Source organism: Peromyscus eremicus, chromosome 16_21 (genome assembly GCF_949786415.1).
Source record: "Peromyscus eremicus chromosome 16_21, PerEre_H2_v1, whole genome shotgun sequence".
Lineage (NCBI taxonomy): Eukaryota > Metazoa > Chordata > Mammalia > Rodentia > Cricetidae > Peromyscus > Peromyscus eremicus.
Genome location: NC_081432.1, coordinates 39,049,978 through 39,070,885, shown reverse-complemented (window position 1 = coordinate 39,070,885; position 20,908 = coordinate 39,049,978). Strand labels below are relative to the sequence as shown.

At 48.1% G+C, this 20,908-nt stretch overlaps 1 protein-coding gene across 1 annotated transcript; it reads left to right on the top strand.

Moving 5' to 3' along the window:
- Positions 1 to 1,848: 1,848 nt before the first annotated feature.
- On the top strand, positions 1,849 to 19,899 carry Ptpn18 (protein tyrosine phosphatase non-receptor type 18). The gene is made up of 15 exons (XM_059281630.1): positions 1,849 to 1,977; positions 4,886 to 4,994; positions 5,252 to 5,328; positions 5,415 to 5,510; positions 5,606 to 5,644; positions 14,567 to 14,635; positions 15,957 to 16,019; positions 16,294 to 16,436; positions 17,256 to 17,322; positions 17,407 to 17,484; positions 17,579 to 17,668; positions 17,869 to 17,957; positions 18,583 to 18,794; positions 19,179 to 19,253; positions 19,452 to 19,899. The coding sequence occupies exons 1-15, from the start codon at positions 1,885 to 1,887 to the stop codon at positions 19,517 to 19,519; spliced, it is 1,368 nt and encodes a 455-aa protein (XP_059137613.1). The 5' UTR covers positions 1,849 to 1,884; the 3' UTR covers positions 19,520 to 19,899.
- Positions 19,900 to 20,908: the final 1,009 nt, after the last annotated feature.

Here is a 20,908-nt window from a genome sequence, read left to right as displayed (position 1 = left end):
CAGGTCCTCTGGAAGAGCAGCCAGTGCTCTTAACTGCTGAACCATTGCTCCAGTTTTTTTTTTTTTTTAATTACATGTATTTGTGTGTTTATGCACAATGCTGTGCATGTGGAGGTCAGAGGACAACTCATGGAAGTGGTTTTCTCCTTCCACCATGCGTGTCCCAGGGATGAAATCATATTGACAGGCTTGGCAGCAAGGCTGTTCCTGCTGAGCCATCTTACTGCCCCCTTCTCCCTTTCATTGAAAATGTTTTGTAGATACAGTCACGCCCCACCCCCTCCCCCACAGTATCTGACTGTTTTTGTGCTGGCAAAGTGAAGTACATAGGACAGAGATTAAGAATAAAGCCCAAACCAGTTCTTGTCAGGCTTTTCAAGATGCTATCCATTCTTTCGCTTAAACGCTGTGATGACCGCTAAGTTGACAGCCTATCGCCAATGACCCCATTGATCTTTCAGTGACTCAAAGCACTTCCCGCCCTCAGCCCTACCCTTCCACACTCAACCCCAAGCTGATTTCCTCTGAGCCTTCCCCCAAGGCAAACCTTGGAATTCTTTGGTTCCCCTACAGGTGGTACTAGCCCATCTACGGAAGCCTGTGTTTTGGCAACTCCCCCCACCCCTTTTACTTTATTATGTGTGTGGGGGAGGATGTACCCTCACTAAAGAGCCTGTGTAGTTGTCAAAGGAAAACTCTCTGGAGTCAGTTTTCTCCTTCCACCATGTGGGTACTAGGTATCAAATTCAGGTCATCATGCATGGTGACAGGTGTCTTTACCCGTGGAACCATTTAAAAGAAAAATACATTCCTTTTTTTTTTTTTTTTAAACTTTGATACAGGGTTTCATGTATCACAAGCTATCTTTGCACTCACAATGTAAGCGAGGGTGAACTTGAATTTCTGAGTCTCTTGCCTCCACCTTTTGAATTTTGGGACTTATGGGGTGCTGGAAATGAAACTCCCCGCTTCCATCATACTAGGCAGGCACTCTACCAATTCAGCTACAACCTTAGTGCGGCCCCTTTTCCAGTCTTTAGTCTCCAGGACCTCAAGAGCTTTAGTGACGGTTGTTCATCAAACTCCTGAATACCGGGATGGGGTGAGAGGGTGTTGTCTTCAAGTGTTGAGACCCGTTTTCCCGTGAATTCATTTCCAGTACCTTAATTCTCGTCCTTCCAGAGGGGTGTGAATTAAAAGCCTCATGTTAGGACTAAGATCCTGGTGTCCCCGCTTTTCCAGCAGGTTCCAGAAAGAGAAGGACCCTCAGGAATAGCCCTTTCCCCAAAGCACAGTGGCAGGACAGTATTTCTCTCCGAAGCCTGCCTTCCCCGACTTGCCTCATATTCAGCGGTGGCGCAGCTGTGGACGTCCGCGTGCTACAGGCTGGGTGGCCTCGCTACTCATTTGGACTCCAGTGCAACCTCAGGAACCTGGCCTGCGACGTTGAGAGCGCAGCCAGCCACCGGGAAAGGGACTGGTTCGAGCGGGTCCGAGCGTTCCGCGAGGACTCAACCGCTGCTGCACTGCAGCCGAAGCACCAGAGGCGCCAGCGGGGAAGTGCGGGTCCCACAGCAGCAGGACGTCTACAGGACATCCTACATCGGGGCAATGCGGGTCTCAGCGGCAGACCGTCTACAGGACGTCCTACCTCGAGGAATTGCGAGTCCCACAGCCGCAGGACGTGCTCCAGCGGCTGCAGCCCGCGCCTGTGGGCGGGGCGGAGCGGAGCAGAGTGAGCTCCTAATGCAATTGGTCGAGGGGCGTGGCCTGCCAGCCACTACCGGCCTTCATTGGCTGCTGGGACGGAGGCCCCGCCCCTCAGTGTCTAAACTCTCGGGGGTCGGAGCGCGGCGTGCAGAGACCTCGCAGGCGGGTCGCAGCATGAGTCGCCACTTGGATCTGGTGCGGAGCTTCCTGGAGCAGCTGGAGGCCCGGGACCGCCGGGAGGGAGCAATCCTTGCCCGCGAGTTCAGCGTGAGTGACACTCCAGCGATCGAGCTCCGCAGCCAGGCTGTCCCCACCGCTGTCCACCTGTGCCGTGTGAAAGCTCTGCCTGTTTCTCTCCGTTCCCGGGGCGTCTCCTGCCGCCTCCGACTCTCTGGTTTTCTCTCCCAGCACTTCTGTCGCGCTCTCACACTCTCTCTCAGCTTCTCTCACTCTGCCCGCAGGTGCCCAGAGGGTGAAGTACACCGCTGTCTGGGAGGAGCGGGACACACTCAGGCGTCCGTGTCGCTCTCCCGGAGCGACCCTTCTTCCTAGCAGGGCGGTGGCTGCCGCTAAGGAAGGAGGCGGCACACCTGCGCTGGACTCCAGTCCCCGACCCCGGCCACTCCTAGGTCACCTTGTAATCCCTGGGAGGAAGTGGCTTGGGGCCGCAGAAAGAGGAACAGGGAAGCTTTGTAGCTTAGCCTTTGAGCTCCCGAGTTTCCAGTTTCGAGTCTGTGCCCAGGGCCTTTCAGAACTGCGGCCCTGGGAGGTCTGAACTCAATTTCAACTGATTTGAAAATGTGAATGTTAAAACCCAAGTTGGTCTGAGAAATTAGGTGGTTTTGGTAGAAACACTTCTTAGCACATGTTGGATACTCACGGAATAGGTGCCTTGAACATGGCTTACAAAACTTCTAGATGTTACATCAGGTAGTGCCAGTCATACTTGTGAGAGGGGAATAGCACTCAGCATGGCATGTAACAGGTAATGAAGTATTTTAAACATAGTGACATGATCCAAATACGTAAACACGCTGTATCAAACTTAGAAATATGTATTATAAATATATACAAAACAGGCATTAAATGGCCACTTACAGCCTGGCATGGTGGCACATGCCTGTAATTCCAGCAGCTGGTACCCTAAAACGGGAGGATCACCGTGAGTTCAAGGCCAGCCTGAGTCTGAGGCCACTCTGAAATACAGAGTGAGATTGTCTCCAAGAAAGGAAAAGAGAGTTTACACAAAGACCATATGTAACCCAGTAACAATACAACACTGTGGTGGCCCACGCCTTTAATCCCAGTACTCAGGAGGCAGGGGCAGGCAGATCTCTGTAAGTTTGTGGCCAGGCTGGTTTACACAGAACTCCAGGACAGCCGGGGCTATGTTGAAAGACCTGTCTCAAAAAAGACAAAAAAAAAAAAAAAAAAAAAAACCAAATAAACAAAAAATGAATGACAATACCACAATACATACAACAAACATTAATAAGAACCAAATTTATTAAGTTCGTAAGTAGATATACAGAACAAACATGTGTAAATTAAATGTGAATCTAAATAATTTATACATGTAAAATACTATAACAAAAAATGTGTAAGTATTATATGGATTTTTTTTTTAGACAAAGTTTCTCTGTGTACCAGGCTGACCTCAAACTTACAGAGATCCTCCTGCCTCTGCCTCCTGAGTGCTAGGATTAAAAGTGTGCACCACCACCTGGCCTAAAATATATAGTTTATAAGCATGAAAATGTGCATAAATATGTATGTGGTGTATCTTTCAGGCTGATGAAGAGAGCAGTTCTGAGAGCTCCATGCAGAATCTTGTACTCCCTCCCTCCCTCTCTCCCTCCCTCCCTCTCTCCCTCCTTCCCTTCCTCGCTCCCTCATTCCAGGGCTTTGATTTTCCTACCTCTGATTGAAATTCCAACAGTGACACCACTATAAGAAGGTGTCTCTGGGGGCTGGAATAACCTGATCAACATAAGTCAAGCACTTGGGACTGGTGGCCCGAACACAATGGCACCTTGATAGGCGTTTATTATCATTGCAATTATGAACACCTGATAATAAGAGTAATATTCTTCACTAATTATAATAATGTACCAGTTATAAAGTACCTGTAGCATCTTCTTATATGTTGTATGTTATAACTCATATATATGGTGTATTGTCATGTTGTATCTTGTACAAAGCATTTATTTAAAAATTTTGTTTGGGGTGTGTGTGTGTGTGTGTGTGTGTGTGTGTGTGCATGCACACACTCACAGGGATTCTTGGAGACCAGAAGAGGGTGTTGGATCCCCTGAAGCTGGAATTGCAGGCCTTTGTGAGCTGGGCGGTGCTGGTGCTAGGAACCAAACTTATGTCCTTTGCAAGAGCAGAAAGCACTCAATCACTGAACCATCTTTCCAACGCCCACTTTAAATTTTTTTGACACAGTATCTCATGTAGCTCAGGCAGGTCTTGAACTTAATATGTAGCCAAGGATGATTTTGAACTTTTTTTTTAATTGTGTGTGTGCACAACTATGAGAGTTGATTCTCTCCCTCTACCTCATGAATCCTGGTGATCGAACTCAGCTCATCAGGCTTGGTGGCAAGTGCCTCTACCCACTGAGCCATCTCCCTCCCCTCGGTTTCATTTGTGTGGGGGTGGGGGTCCTGTGCATGCCACAGCACCTAAGTAGAGGTCAGAGAACAACATTCCGGCGTTGCTTCTCACTCCTTATTATGGTGTGGGATCTGGGGATGGAGTGCAAATCTTCAGGCCCGAACACGAAGTGCTTTTACCCACCGAGCAATCTTTTGGGTCCAGATAATGCATATTTTATTGTTATAGTCCAGTATAACATGGGTTGAGTATGCAGGTCTGAGAGGTCAGTCTCCTGGCGATTTGCTCCACCACTTCCTACATCAGCTTTCGTCTGCACAATGGGGACAGTGGGTAGTTTCCACTTTGGATGACTGAGTCACCTAGCACTGAGCCGTGTTTTTCACTTGTTGCTGGATGTTATTACACAGATCCTTGTGCTGATGGGTCTGCACTAGTCTGTCCTGGTCTGGTGAACTCTTGGCATGTTTCAGCGTCCCAACACTCTGACCTGGCGGCTTTCTTCTTCTCTCTTGCCTCTTCTCTGCCTTTGGCTCGTGGTGGTGCCTCCTACCAGGATATTAAGGCCCGCTCAGTGGCCTGGAAGACTGGAGGTGTGTACTCCACGAAGGTCGGCAGTCGGCTTGGGAACACGAGGAAGAACCGCTACAAAGACGTGGTGCCATGTAAGTCAGTGGGTATCTATAGGGTGTCGGTGCCACGTGCACAAACGCTAGGTGGCAGTGCCCGGGTGGCAGCGGCTACCCACTGCGTGGGGGTGGGGGGCGCAAGAGCTCCCCAAAAGCATTCTACTTCCCATACTTGAGGCAGCTGCATTACTCCCCGAAGCCACAAGGGGCGTTCTGTTACCCTGCTTGCTTTCGCCCCGGGAAGCTGTCACATACTTGGCACACACCTCTCCACATGTCTCACCCACTGGCAGATGATGAGACGCGCGTTATCCTTTCCTTGCTCCAGGAGGAGGGACACGGAGATTACATCAACGCCAACTTCATCCGGGTCAGGCTAGTGACCAGGGAAGAGGTGCCTCTCGGGGGTGGGGAGGGTGGGCTTCAGAATCTTGTTAATGAACGGGCCTCTCCCAGGGCACAGATGGAAGCCAGGCCTACATCGCGACGCAAGGACCCCTGCCTCACACTCTGTTGGACTTCTGGCGCCTGGTTTGGGAGTTTGGGGTCAAGGTCAGCTTTCAGGGACAGAGGGGCGTGGTTCTGAGTCTCCCTCTTTCCTGTTTCTCCTTACCAATGGCCTCCCTCTCCCTTGCCCCCTCGTCTAGGTGATCCTGATGGCCTGTCAAGAGACAGAGAATGGACGGGTATGTATCCCCAGCCCCCGCAGAATGCAAGGAAGGCTTGTGTAGGGGGAGGGAGAGGAATCCTAGGGTCTCCTCCTTGTCCCTAGGACCCTGAGCCCAGTCCTTGGCTGACTCCATTGTCGCTCTGCAAAAGCCACTAGTCCTAGTTTTGCCTCGATCTTTTCGTTTTGATCCTGGGGTTGTCCCCTCAGTGCCGGCAGCCCGGGCTTTCCACCAGCCCACGACATGGCCAAGGACTTGTACTGGACAGTTTCCACTCTGGTCTTTCTGTACCCCTCTACCTACGCTGGTCTTGGCCATTCCTCAGATGAGCCAGAGAGGGTCTGTGCCATGGCCATCCTCTGCCTCAGACTTTCCAGTTGCTCATTCTCTTACCTGGACCTTCACATGGCTTCCTACGCCCCAGCACGCCCACCTGTGACTCCTTCCTGTATTTTTCCATTTCTCATCTCCCTCAACAGTTCTTACCCACCTGAGCACACTGGGTAATTCTAAATGTGAACTACACATCACAATAGTGTGATTATACTCCACAAGCTATTGTTCCTGCCTTTGAATGCCTTTTTACTGGAACGCAGGTCACCTGTTCAGCCAGGCGTAGCAGGTCCCTCCTGTACTTCTGGGGCCTGGGAGGCCAAAGTGAGAGGATGAAAACTTTTGAGGCCAGCCTGGGCAACTTAGGGACCACCGACATTCTCACCACCCCATTAGCAGTCACCCCTCATGTTTAGAGTCACAGACAACCCCTGGTCTGCTTTTGGTGACTGCAGATTTGCCTACTCGGCGTGTTTCACAGAAAATGGAATTGTGCAGATGTGCCTTTTGTGACTGGCTTCTTCTCTCTGTGTTTGTGGTTCTTGCATGTGGTAACATGTTCACAGCTCACTCCTTTTTTGTTGCTGAATAGTACCCCACTGGATGTTTCTACATTTCATTCCTCTAAGCAGTTTGTAGATGCTGGGTTGTTTCCATATTTCGGTTTCAGTGAATCACACTGCTATGAACATTCCTATGCAGGCCTTTGAGTGGACATGAACTTTCGTTTCTCGAGTGTATATCGGGTGGAATTGCTGGGTCACGGAGGAACTCTATTTTTAACTCTATTTTAAGGAAGTGACAAACTGTTTTCCATAGTAGCTGCATCAGGTTACATTTCTACCCATATGCGGGACAACTCCAGTTTTGTTACATCCTCACCAATATTTGTTGTTCTCTCTTTTTGAAACATTGCACTTCTTGTGTGTGGGGACATGTGCACGTGCCTACTGAGCAATGGGGGTGGAGGTTAGAGGCAACTCTGGGGACTGGTTCTCTTTCCACCATGTGGGTTCCTGGGATTGAACCCGGGTCATCAGTCTGGCGATGACAAGTGCCTATGCCTGATGAGCCATCTTGCCTGTTCCCTGCTTCTCTGTCTGTGTAACCATCATTGGGAATGTGAAGGAGTCATTAATTGGGTCTTTTAAGACATATAAAAAATATATGTAAACCTAAAATTTGTCGTTTAAAGGACTGAAAAGATGTTTGGAGGTTAAGAGCACTTGTTGAGGACCTGAACTCTGCTTACATCTGCCTGTACCTCTAGCCCCAGAGCGATCTGATGCCCTCTTCTGTCCTCCTTGGGCACCTGAACACATTTAGCATACACACACACACACACACACACACACACACACACACACACACACACTAAAAGACATAAGGCCCCTGGTCCTGGCCACTTGTGTTCTGTCTCCATGAATTGCCTGTTTTACTTACATCATGTAAACAGGATTATAAAATAAGTGTCCTTCTGTTTCTGGTTTATTTCACTTGGTATTTTCAAGGTGTGTCCATGTTGTCACATGTATCAGAATTTCATTTTTTTTCAGACTGACTGTGTCATATTTCCTTCACCCATTCATGTGCTGATAGACATTTGGGCTGCTTCTACTTTTTAGACTACTATGGATAATGCTGCTTACACACATTGGTAAACAGTTATCTGTTTGATTTAGGTTTTTGTTTTACTTCGTGTGTGTGTTTGTCAGTGTGTGTACTTGTGTCTGTGTGTCAGTGTACACACACGTGTGGTTATGGATGTGTGCACCTGTGTGCATACATCTCACTATGTCACCCTGGCTGGCCTGGAACTCAACGCGTAGACAAGGTTGGTCTCGAACTCACAGAGATCCACCTATCCCTGCCCCTTGCTCCTGCTACATTGGTAGGTTTAAAGGCTTGTGACACTCTGCCTGGCTCTCTTACTCCTTTTGAGGCAGAATCTCTCCCTGAACTCTGTGCTTGGATTTTGTTAGCTAGCCTAGAAGCCAGCAAACACCAGAGATCTTCCTGTCCCTGCCCACCTCTGAGCTGGGGCTGCAGGTATACAGAGGGCGCCTGGCCTGTTATATGGGTGCGGGGATCTGAACTCCAGTGCTTGTGGCTGTTCAGCAAGCACCTGTAATTGCTGAGCTATCTCTCTAGCACCCCTATTTTTTCAATTTGTCAAATAGAAATCTGCAGTAGAATTGCTATTTTTCCCCCCCGGTGGCTATACCTTTAATGATTCCACCACCTAGGGGGTTCAATTTATGCATATGTTCACCAATACTTGCTATTTTGTGTGCGTGCATATGCTTGTACATGTGTGTGCACATGTATGTGTGTTTGGGTGTGCATGTATGTGTGTTGTGGTGTGCTCTTGCACACACACACACAGAGACCAGAGGAGGATGTCAGCTATTCTGCTTTATCAACTTTCTGCCCTTTTCCCTAGAGACAGGGTCTTCCACTTAGCCTGGAGCTAGGCTGCTGGCAAAGTCCCAGCGATCTTCCTGCCTCCGCCCCTACAAGTGCAGCCCTGTCTTTCCATGCGTGTGCTGGGGGTTTGAATTCAGATCCTCATTCTTGTTCAGCAACTGCTCTTACCCACGAACCATCTCCCCAGCTCAACAGTTGTTAGATTGTACTTCCCACTCATTAAGAAAACCACTCCCGGGGAGAGAGATGGCTCATTGCTTACCAGTGCATTCTGCTGTTGCAGAGGACCTGAATTTGGCTCTTAGCACCAACACCAAGTGGCTCACAGCTACTTATAACTCCAGCTCCAGGGCACCCAACAATCCTGGCCTCTGAAGTTACCCCCATTTACATGCACGTGACCTCCCCAATTAAAAATAATAAAAATGAATGTTTTTTTTTTTTTTTTGAGACAGCTTTTCTCTGTGTAGCCCTAACTGTCCTGGAACTCACTCTTTAGACCAGGCTGGCCTTGAACTCAGAAATCAACCTGCCCCTGCTTCCTTAGTGCTGGAATTGAAGGCGTGTGCCACCACCGCCTGGCAAAAATAAATCTTTAAAAGAGAGAACCACTCATTTGGGTTTTGTTTTTCATATTTATTCCTCCATTTGTGTGTCTTCTCTGGACAGACATCTATCCAGGTCCCATTTTAAAACCAGGCTATTGTCTTTATTACTAAGTTGAAGAAGTTCTGGATACAAGGGCTTATCAGCATATGATTGACAAAGTGTCTCTCCCATCCTGTGGATTGTCATTTCCTTTCTCAACGGTGACCCTTGAGGCACAGATATGCTTTACATGTTTGGGTTCTCATTTGTCATTCTGCTAGTGGTTTTGCTTTCACATCTAGGAAGTCACTGTCGAAGGCATAAAGATCTACTTCTGCGTTTTCTAAGTGTTTCATAACTTTCTATCTGACATTTAGATTGCTTATTCTTTTGAATTAATTTTTCTGTATACAGAATAAGAAAGGAATCCAAAGTTCTTTCATATGTATTCAGTTATTCCCGTGTTATTGGTGAAGACCATGGCTTCTCCATTAATCCCACGGCATCTTTATTGAAAAATAAAGTGATTATAAGGGCTTACTTCTGAGCTCTCAAATTCTTCCATTGATCTATTAGTCTATCTTTGTGTTAGCAAAACAAGGTTGTGATTACTGTACTGTTGTAGCAAGTTTTGAGATTTTTTTTTTCAGTTCTAGGCATCAAATCCCAGAGCCTTTTCCTTAATAGACAAGTCCTCTCTCTACTCCTGGACTACATCCATAGCCCTGTAAGCTTCCAGTAAGGAAGTGGGTCCTCTGATTTGTTCCATCTCTGTTTGTATGGGTGTGCTGTGTGGTATATGTGCATGCATGGGGATGGGAGGGTAGGTGTGCATATGTGTGGGCATGTGTGCGGAGGCCAGAGATGACCTCAGGTATATTCCTCTATTGTTCTCTGCCTTATTTTGAGACAGGGTCTCTCACCGAATCTGGAGCTCCTTGCTTCGGCTAGACTGGTTGGCCAGTGAGCCCAGGGATCCTATTGGCGCTTTCCTCTCTGAACTATCTCCCTATCACTGAATTTGTCTGTTCTAGAAGATGGCTTTGGTTATGGACCTTGTACAAAACAGTGAACAAGGCCAGCATAGTGCTCATGTTTAGAAAGGCCTTCCTATGAACCTGGCTCTTGGATGAATTCTGAGGCTTTTGTGTAAGGATGGCTCACGACGCCTAGCATATGTATGCTATTGACAAGTCCCCAGTAAAATTCCCAGGGAACCGACTCCCTGTCAAGCTTCACTGTGTTGACATGTCATCATTTCTGCCACAACTCATCGCTGGGGTAATGAAGTTCATCCTGGGAACTGCTCTGGGCAAGCAGTTTTGAGCCACATCCCTGTTCCCTGTGCTGAATTCATTCTGTGTCCTTTCACTGGACCAAGTTGTGCCCATGAGGACGACGGTGTGTCGAGTCCCGTCTGTCCCAGTAAACTCTCAACACCAGAGCTGTTCTTCCATAGCCCCCCACACCTACACTTCTATATTCATCTTAAGATTACCTTTTCAGGAACATCAAAAATTTGCCAGTGGCTAGAGAGACAGTTCAGTGGTAAAACACTTGTCATAAAGCCTGACAACTTGAGTTTGATCCCCAGAACCCATGTAAAGGTGGAAGGAGAGAACTGACTCCACAAAGTTGTCCTCTGACCTCCACGTGTGTGGCTGAGCACTCATGCCCTGACCCATCAGACATGCAGGTAATAATAAAATATTTTAAACTGCTGGGATTTTCACAGGGACTGCACCACGGCTGTGTATTTGGACTGTGCCGCCATCTTTACAACGTCGACTACTCCGCGAACACAGACGCCTTTCCACTTACCTGCATTGACCTCTTCTTTCAGCAAATGCCTTGTAGGGGTTAGTGAAAAAGATGGTACTTGCCGGGCATTGGTGGTGCACGCCTTTAATCCCTTGGGAGGCAGAGGCAGGTGAATCTCTGTGAGTCCTAAGCCAGCCTGATCTACACAGTGAGTTCCAGGTCACCCAAGACTACATAGCTGAGACCCTATCTCAAAAAACAAACAAACAAACAAAAAAAACGAAGAAACATAAAAAACCCCAAAATATAAACAAAACAAAAAAACTACAGTTTTGAAAATTTATGTCATATATTTTATACTTGATGTTATAGGATTGTTTTAATTTATGTTGAGAAAGGAAGTGACAATCCACAGGACGGGAGAGACACTTAGTCAATCATATGCTGATAAGCACTTGTATCCAGAACTTCTTCAATTTAGTAATAAAGACAATAGCCTGGTTTTAAAACGGGACCAAACAACTTATACTGAGTAATGATACAAAACTGATACCCTTACATTGATCATTTCCAGCCATCTAGCGGAGCTTATTCGCCTGGTGTGTGTGGTACGCATTCTTTAGGAGTTTCTTCATAGGAACGATTCACGTCATATATAAATCAAAGCTTCGTTTCTTCCTTCCCAGGCTGTGTGCTGACATCCCCCTCGCCCTCCCTGCCCCCCTCCGTCACTTCCTCATCTCCTTTCCTCCCTCTCTCTTTTTCCCAGTTGTGTTGCCGCAGGCTGGGGTGGGGGTGGAACTGACAGGCTTCTGTCTCCATCCCGGGCTCCCAAGTTTCACCACCGGGCATTTCTGTGGAGTTCGTAGATGCTCTGGGCATTGTTGAGGCATTCCTTTCTACTCCTAATTCTCTTCATGTTTTTATGGCGAAGCTATGTTGGTTTGTCAAGTTTTTTTTTCCCCTCCATTTGCATGACCCTGTGTTTTTGCTTTGTTATTATCTATTTATATGATATTATCTATTAATATGATACCTGACACCAATGGGTTGTTTTTAACTCTCTCTCTCTCTCTCTCTCTCTCTCGGGCGTGCGTGCGTGCATGCGTGTGTGTGTGTGTGTGTGTGTGTGTGTGTGTGTGTGTGTCCATGTGCATGCACACCATAGCATGAGTGTGCAGGTCACAGGACAACCTCTGGTGTTGTACCTTGCCCCCCACCTTGTTGGAAACAGGGTTTCTTGTTTTGCTACTAACCTGCAGGCTTTCAGAGACATTGCCTCCTGTCCTGAAAGAGAGCTAGAATCATAAACACACTCAGCTGTGTGCAGCATTTCATGGGCTCCTGGGATCCAAACTCAGGTATCCACACTTGTGCAGCAAGTGCTGAATTCCCCAGCAAGCCTTCTCCCCAGCTCTGACACTGATGGATTTTCATTGTCAAAACACCTTGCATTTCTAGGGTTAATTCTGCTTGGTCATGGCATATAATACTTGGCTAGTATTTTCTTGAGAATTTGGGCTCTAAGTTCATGAGACATTGGTGGGCACTTTGTTTATCTTGTCATCTCTGGTTTGAGTAGGACCTTAATTGACTTTAGTGTGCTGAGTCATGTTCATGCGCCTTCAGGTTTTGTTTTTTGTTTTTTTGTTTTTTTTTTTCAAGGATGTGTGAAGGGTTGGTATTAATTCTGCCTTACTTATTCAGTAAATGTAACTAGATTATTATTATTGTTATTATTATTATTATTAGTAGTAGTAGTATTGGTTTTTCGAGACAGGGTTTCTCTGTGTAGCTTTGGCGCCTCTCCTGGAACTCACTCTGTAGACCAGGCTGGCCTCGAACTCACAGAGATCCACCTGCCTCTGTCTCTGGAGTGCTGGGATTAAAGGCGTGTGCCACCACTGCCTGGCTAGATTGTTTTTTTACAGGAGGCAAATGTGAGAACTGTTTTAGTGTAACCACATTTCTGTTTTTGTCTTTGTTCCTTACTGTTTTCTGTAGATCCAAGCTTCCATCTGGTGTCCTGTTCCATTCATATGAGACGCTTCTACTTATAGATTTGCTTGCAATGAATTTGTCTTGTTTTTGTGTGACAAGGTTTCTATTTTATTAATTTATTTGGGGGCAGTATGAGTCAGAGAATAACTGCCCAAGAGTCACTTCTCTGCTCTGGCCATGTGGAACCTGGGGAATAACTCCAGTTGTCTAGCCCAAGGTATCTTTTTTAATTCCAGTATTCTCAGGATATCACATGACTAACTTCTGGCTTACAGAGTTTCTGAAAGAAATTGTGTTTTGCTTTTAAGATTTTTTTCTCTTTATTATTATTATTGTTTTTCTTTTTTTTTGATCAGGTGGGTCGTGGTGTGCCATTGTCTTCTTATGAATTTCCCCCTCAATGCAGATTACTGACTTTATTAATCTCTAGTTTCATCAGCTTTGGGGAACTTGCAGCTTTTATTTCTTCAAGTACGATTTCCCTTCTCTCTGGAACTAGAGAGATGGCTCAGTGGTTAAGAGCACGGGCTGTCCTTCCAGAGGACCCGAGTTCAATCCCCAGAACTGACATGTGGGTTCACAACGATTTGTGACTCCGGTTTCAAGGGAGCCAATGCCTCTTCTGGTCTCAGGCACCAGGAATGCACCTAGTGTCCAGACATACATGTAGGTAAAACACCCATACACATAAGATAATAAATTAAAATAAATTTTAATTGAAAGTGTTTTTCTGTTCTCTCCATCTCTCCTCTTCTGGGCTCCAGTACCACGTGGTGTGTCCCACAAAGGCCCAATTCTCTTGTTTTCCTGTCTTCTCTCATTGCTTTGTTTCTGATGCAGTATCTTCATGCTCATGGCTTTTCCTTCTTCGGAGGTTTAACCTGCTATGAGTGAATTTCAAGTGTTTAAGAATTCCATTTAGGGCTGGCTTGGCATCTTATACTTCATCCTTTGTTACATTTGTGTTTCCATTTTGACTATATTGCTCTTTTGAGGTCTTTGCCTCTTTCTTCTGTCTCTTCTGGATCTTTTTCTACTCCCTGATTATTTATTCCCCTGGTAACAAGTCACGTGTTACTACATCTTTGTATGTCAGGGATATTCTTATTGGACGCTGGATGGTTTAAGTGTCCATAGTTCAGGGCTAGATTGTGTTGACTTTCATTAAAGACTGTATCAAGTGGTTTACTTTTCAAGGAAGGTGGCCAAGTCTCCTTTGGATATTTTATCGTCCACCCTTTTCTGTTTCCCTGGTTTCTGTTTGCACAGCTCTCTCTTCCCTGAGAATTCTGTGTTGCCCTCTCTGGGCCGTGACCTGTGCTTCTTTAGCGTGTTGGAATCATGGGGCTCCTTAGTTCCTACAGCTCAGTGACAGGTCAAGGCAGTAGACCAGGTGGTCCACTTAGTGACCACGCCCTGCAGTGCACGTGTCTGTGACGAGATGCCATGGGTCATGCACTTAGTTCTAACTCCAGGCAGTACGAGGATGTCCTGAACTGCCTCCCCCCAGCATAATCAAAAGCTTGCCCCTCAGAGGCAGGTGGATCTCTATGAGTTCGAGGCCAGCCTGATCTATAAAGAGAGTTCCAGGACAGCCAGGGCTACACAGAGAAACCTTGTCTCAAAATGAATGAATGAATAAATAAATAAATAAATAAAATAAAAAAAAGCTTGCCTCTGTGGAGTGTGCATGTGTTTAATGTCGTTCTCTGCAGCTGGCCTTCATTCCAGCCACAGCTGCTGGCCCTTCCACGTGTCACACTTGGGTGTCCTGGCACTCTGGAAGTGACCTCCCCCATTCACTCTTGCCTTTCCTCCCTCACTCTGCAGAAGAAGTGTGAACGTTACTGGGCCCAGAATCAGGAGCCACTGCAGACTGGGCCCTTCTGCATCACCCTGGTAAGCTCAGGCAGGGATGGGAATAAGGTGGGTTCTGCAGGCCTCAGGTAGTGTGGGAGATCTCAAGGAAGATATGTCGAAGGAGAAGCCTTGGGCTGGACCTGGAAGGATGAGCCATTTTCTCACAGCTCCCTTACATCGTGGAAAACTCAGAATTCTTTGAGGTTGTCGTGCAAACTGTCAGAACACAATTTAAAGTTTTTAAAATTTATTTTCACTTTGTGTGTGTGTGTGTGTGTGTGTGTGTGTGTGTGTGTGTGTGTGTGTTTTGCTGGAAAGAGAATCAAGGGCTTCACACATGCTGGGTAAGTGTTCTTCCCAGGCCCTAGTACTTTTGACTATGATTACTGTTACCTCTGTAACCAAATTGTACCTGTTCAGGTTTCTGCAATTCATATTTCCTTACCATGCCCAGAGCACTGGAGGAAATAACTACAGGTAGTTAGCCATTAACAGATGCAGTGGACCACTGTATTTCAGAACAATAGAACCCTCTGTGTTCACTGTAAAGGGATTAATTTGGTTTGTATAGTTCTTCCTCTTTCCCTGTTCTGACAAAAGTTTCCTTGAAAGCTTTGGGAGAAGATTGGACCAAAGGAAAATCTAAAAATATTATCAGTACAGGAATTCATTTGAATTAAAAATATATGGCTGTATCATAATTGTCTGTGAAAACAATTTTTTTTTTTTTGAGACAGAGTTTCTCTATGTAGTCTTGGCCATTCTGAAATTAGCTCTGTAAACCAGGCTGGCCTCAGATTCATAGAAATCCACCTGCCTCTTCCTCCTAATTAAAGGAGTGCACCACCACTGCCCAGCTGACTGTGAAACCATTTAAAGGTATTCTTCTGAAGTAAAATACTATGTAATGAGAATGTATAAGGAAGCAAGAAAATAGAAGTACGCTGAGGATTGGGGACTGTGACAAGGACACACTATGTAAGCTAGTCTAACAGAGTATGAACTGTAAGACATGCCCAGCAAGCTCGATTGTCGCTCAGCCACATGGGAAGTAAGTCTGTGATCCCAGGAATGTAAGAACAGCACCGCAGGCCAAAGAATCTTAAAAATGTTTTTTAGTATTTGATTTTTATCAAAATGCTTTGCTTCCATCAGGCATGGTAGCACACACCTGCCCTCCCAGCACATGAGAAGCCGAGGCAGGAAGATCTCATGTTTGAGGCCAGCCTGGGCTCTACAGCAAGACCTGTCTCAAAAACAAAAAACAAAACCCAAACCTTTGCTTTCTAGAAATATGAAATGTGTCACTGAAGATCTCTGTTTCTCTTCTGTTTTCTCTTTCCTCTTTTCACATGCTCAGACAAAAGAGACACCAGTGAATGCAGACATCATTCTCAGGACCCTCCAGGTTACATTCCAGAAGGTACTGAGAAGGCAAAAGGTGAAGGGACTCTTGCGTGGGAGGAGCTGTTTCCACCTCTGTAAAATGGGACACTCATGACAGTGATCAGTTTTCATCACCCTCAGTTATGATGCAGTGGGCTTGTGTTTCCTTGCAGTGCTGGGGATGGAGCCCCACAGCCTTGTACATGCTCTTTCACTGAGCCTTATCTGGTAAATTTAAATGGGATATGTTTAGAACTGTAGTCAGTGCTCGATAAATGTATGCTTTTCTATTCTCTGTTTCCCTGTCTCAGGAATCCCGCTCTGTGCACCAGCTACAGTATATGTCCTGGCCAGACCATGGGGTTCCCAGCAATCCCGATCACATTCTCACCATGGTGGAGGAGGCCCATCGCCTCCGAGGAGCTGGCCCTGGACCTCTCTGTGTCCACTGCAGGTTTAGGGAACAGGGTTTATGGGGATCTGGTGAGGGTGAGACAGAAAAGCCAGGGAGAGAGGTTATGGTTTGGAACCAGCCTCCCTTTTCAGTTGCCTCTTTTGAGAAACTTCTGGCCATATGTTCATGACACAGTGAGCTGGAATCGTTAGCATTTGTTGATCACAGACTGCCGGGACTGGGGAGTAAGCATATAACTAACTGGTACTTCGCAAGTCTAAGTGAATGAAAAAGGTTTTAGAAGAAATAGCTCAGTGGGTAAGGTACTTGCTGTACATGAAATTGAGTTCAGATCTCTAGCACCCAGGAAAAGCCAGGATGGGTGGCTTGCCCCTGTAACCCCAGGGCTGGGTGAGGGGTAGACAAGTGGACCCATGGGACTTGCTAACCAGCTAGTCAAGCCGATTTGTGAGCACCCAGTTTAGTAAGAGATACTGTCTCAAATGTAATGTTGATCTCTGGTCTCCACACTGTCACACACACACACACACACACACACACACACACACACACACGGGTGCATGCTAGTGTATATATAAAAACAAAAAAGGCTTTATTTGAAAGTATAATCTAGGGATCCTGCAATTTAAGAGATACTGTAGGGGATCTCCCTCAGCTCAGCCCCGAATTCTCTAAGTAGAAGATGGGATGTGGCATCTGTACGGTTAGGCAGGTCTGACATCTCAGAGCTTAGGAAGCTGAGGTCAGAGGATCCAAGAGGTCCAGGTCAGCCTGGGCAACACAGCAAGACCTTTGGGAAGGGGAAGAGGTCATTGTGAGCACGCCATGATGGAGCCTGCTCTGATTCTTGCTTGTCAGTGCTGGTTGCGGACGAACCGGTGTCCTGTGTGCTGTGGATTACGTGAGGCAGTTGCTGCTGACCCAGGTATGGCGCCAACTTCTCCGTGTGCAGAGTGTGTCCCACGCCTGCCTGCCAGGTCCTGTTCACACTCCTCCTTCTCTGTCCCAGACAATCCCACCCAATTTCAGCCTCTTCGACGTGGTCCTTGAGATGCGGAAACAGCGGCCCGCCGCAGTGCAGACGGAGGTGTGTGCTCGGCCTGTCTTCCCATTTCCCGGGGACACGGGGAGACGCTGGTATTTCACCATTTTCCCTTCTCAATGACCGCTCTCCCCAACAGGAGCAGTACAGGTTCCTGTACCACACAGTGGCCCAGCTCTTCTCCCGTACTCTCCAGAACACCAGCCCCCACCATCAGAATCTCAAGGAGGTACAGAACCCCCAACTCGACTCTTTTTGGTCAGCCATCGACACTCTTACACTCCTCCTGGGAACAGCAACCGACTCACTGTGAAAGGCGCCTTTGCCTCCTCGGGACCCCTTCCTCAGCCTGTCCCCTTACCTCAGCACCTACAGTGACCAGCACAAGGGGCTTGGCCTCACGACCCTCCCCGCCTGCTTTCCCCGCAGAACTGTGCCCCAATCTGCAAAGATGCCTTGTCCCTCAGGACCTCTCCAGCCCTGCCTGCCTCATCCCGCCCACCAGGTGGGGTTCTCAGGTACTGGCTGACCCACTCACAGCTCGCTCTTCCTCTGGACTGCTAACATTCTGGGTTAGCCTTCCCCTTGCTCTTCCAGACGGTAATTAAGAAGTAGGCAAATATATTTTTTTAGATTCTCTCTCTCTCTCTCTCTCTCTCTCTCTCTCTCTCTCTCTCTCTCTCTCTCTCTCTCGTGTGTGTGTGTGTGTGTGTGTGTGTGTGTGTGTGTGTGTGTGTACACACTCTGAGAGGTCAGAGGACAACCTTGGGTATGGGTCCTCACCTTCCACATGTTCTGAGACAGTCTAGTCTCACTGTGTACATCAGGCTTTTGGGAGATTCACCTGTCTCTGTCTCCCATCTCACGGAGGAGTTTTAGGGTTACAGACACACATGACCAAGTCTGGCTTTACATGAGTCTTCATTAGTTCCACTTGCCAATCTGTCCCCCCTGCTGTAGGGTTACTAGGGACACGGAACCCCGGTTTCAGCCCTCGGGTGGCCCGCCCCTTCCCTCCTTTCCTGCGCTGGGGACTGGGGCAAGCAGGCAGGAAGGAAGCCCGCACCCTGGGGTGAGCTTGCTCCCTCCCCTGCTCTCCCTGTACTGGGCGCTTTCACTTCCTCTGCTTGCTGCTCGCTGCAGGAGCATCTCGGTGCCCGGGCCCCCGACCCTTCCCATGGCCGACACGTACACGTACGCTGTGGTGCAGAAGCGTGGCGCCCCCGCGGGCACAGGGCCGGGGACGCGGGTGCCCAGCAGCGCGGACACCACGCTCTACAGCCACGTGGCTCCGCGTTCCCAGCGGCCGATGACACACACCGAGGACGCCCGGGGGACGACGCCACTGGGCCATGGTGAGTCGGGGCCCGCCCGGGATGCGCGGCCGCAGGCGACCTGCGCGCACCTGTTTGCGTGTTCCCCACCCTACTAAGGCTCGGGGTGGGGTGGGGGGTCTAAGTGGCCACGCGGAGGTCAGCTCCCGATCCAGTCTAGTCACGTTCCTGGGATCCTGACGGTCGGGGTTCAAGCCCCAAAATGAACCCCAGGTCAGATCTCGGTTGAGAGGTTGGGTTGTCTAAGTCGGGCCCTAAAGACAGACCTCTGGACTTGGCCACGCCCATGGCTCCGCCTCCAACCGGCTACCTCGGGAAGGGAAGTCTGGGGCTGCGCTCTAGGTGGCGTCCCTGGGACTCGAGAAGGCTGCACGAGCTGACCCGTAGGGGTTCTCCCGCCTGCAGTTCCTGCGGATCAAAACCCTCCCGGGCCTGATGCCTACGAAGAAGTAACAGATGGAGCGCAGACTGGTGGTCTAGGTAAGTCAGTTAGAACCTAGGGTGCAGCTTTGGAGAGTCCCAGGAGTTTGGGAGTTTGGACTGGAGTGCGGGACTCAGGCTCTCCTTCAATACCAGGACCTAGGGGCACGCCCACGGGGAGGGGGTGCTGGTGCTGGTGGTCTGGGAGAGGTTACCTTTTCACGCCTAAGCTTCTGCACGGCGCCTTTCTTCTCTCAGGCTTCAACTTGCGCATTGGAAAACCCAAAGGGCCACGGGATCCTCCTGCGGAGTGGACACGGGTGTGAGTGCTGTGCCAGTTACGGCCTGTCTCTCAGTGGTGTCTGGACTTCTGCAGCCGCCATGCTGCTGTGCACTGTGTTGGGAATGGGACTTGTGGGTCTGCATCAAAATAAAAGTTTCTCAGGTCGGAAAAAATATAAGGGCTTTGCCCCAGTGATTATAGCAATCAAACCCCGAGACTTGGAGTCTACCTGAGAAAACTTAAGAAAGATCACCGGAAGTGGGCGTGGCAGCTCCCTTCTCCACAGAATGAGAGGTGTATCCTCAGTACTGGGGCCTCCTTTGCCCAGACACTCAGGTGACCACAGGGGGATGAGGTAGATGGACTCTGAGGATGGGTAGCTGGACCTCTTGCTGTTCAAACAGATCCAAGTCAAGCCTAGCTAGAGCCAGGTGGACTGACCCCAGACAAGCAGATGAGAGACAGAGACAGAGAGACGGGGGTGGGGGTGTGTGTGGGGGGGAGAGATTCCAGATAGGAAAAGATATGGTTCACCAAATCTGGACATAGAGCTAGATCCCTAAATACTCACACCTTCAGAGGGATTGTCTATGGCAAAACAGATGGACCTCAGCTAGAGAGAAATGGATCAACCAATAGCCTTTAAGACCAGTCCTAGCCAGTGATCACCAGTCCCCCAAAGTCAGACCCTCACTCTGCCAGGTAGACAGCCAGATAGTCTCCTAGCTAGACAAAATTCCAGTCATAAACAATTTCCATATGAACAATACACAGACATCCCAGTTATACTGGGAAGACCGACTGACCTTCCAGCCATAGACAGAATGGCTAAACTTCCAACTATCCAGACAGATGGAGCTTCTCCTACATAGAACTCCTATTTGGGTGGACACATTAATATTGCTCCTTTTGATCAGACAGCTGCCAGATAGGCAGATATACATCCCTAGCTGGGCATGCGTGGTCTGGATAGTGGGATGTGTCTAGACCATGCACAGCTAGGCTGACCTGGCGTATTCTCAGGCAGAACCCCAGCTAACAGATTGATGAACTACCACCCTTCATCTAGATAGGAACCCATAGGGGGACCTTCAGGTGAATAACTACCTTCAGGTAGAGCTAGATCCCATGTTAAGATTTGCCAGTCAAATTCCAAGCTAGATAGATAGACATAAAGCTACCCAGACTGCCAAGTGGACCCCAACTAGTCAGACATGATGATCCTCTAGATGAGCCAACAAACCTCCCAAATGAGTATATATATATATATATATATATATATATATATATATATATATATATATATACATTTCCAGCAATACAGATGGAGGCCCAACAAATTAGACTCTGTCTAGACGGACCCTGGGGAGGCAGAAGACCTGTCCAACATACTGAACACCACTGTTCAGAGTGGAGCTAGACAGTCAGTCTT

Bases quoted from the DNA above. Each gene is read 5' to 3' on its own strand.
- Ptpn18 (XM_059281630.1), top strand. From the start codon at position 1,885: ATGAGTCGCCACTTGGATCTGGTGCGGAGCTTCCTGGAGCAGCTGGAG. The intron at 4,995-5,251 runs GTAAGTCAGTGG...ACCCACTGGCAG, and splicing joins CTACAAAGACGTGGTGCCAT to ATGATGAGACGCGCGTTATC. The intron at 5,511-5,605 runs GTCAGCTTTCAG...CCCCTCGTCTAG, and splicing joins TTTGGGAGTTTGGGGTCAAG to GTGATCCTGATGGCCTGTCA.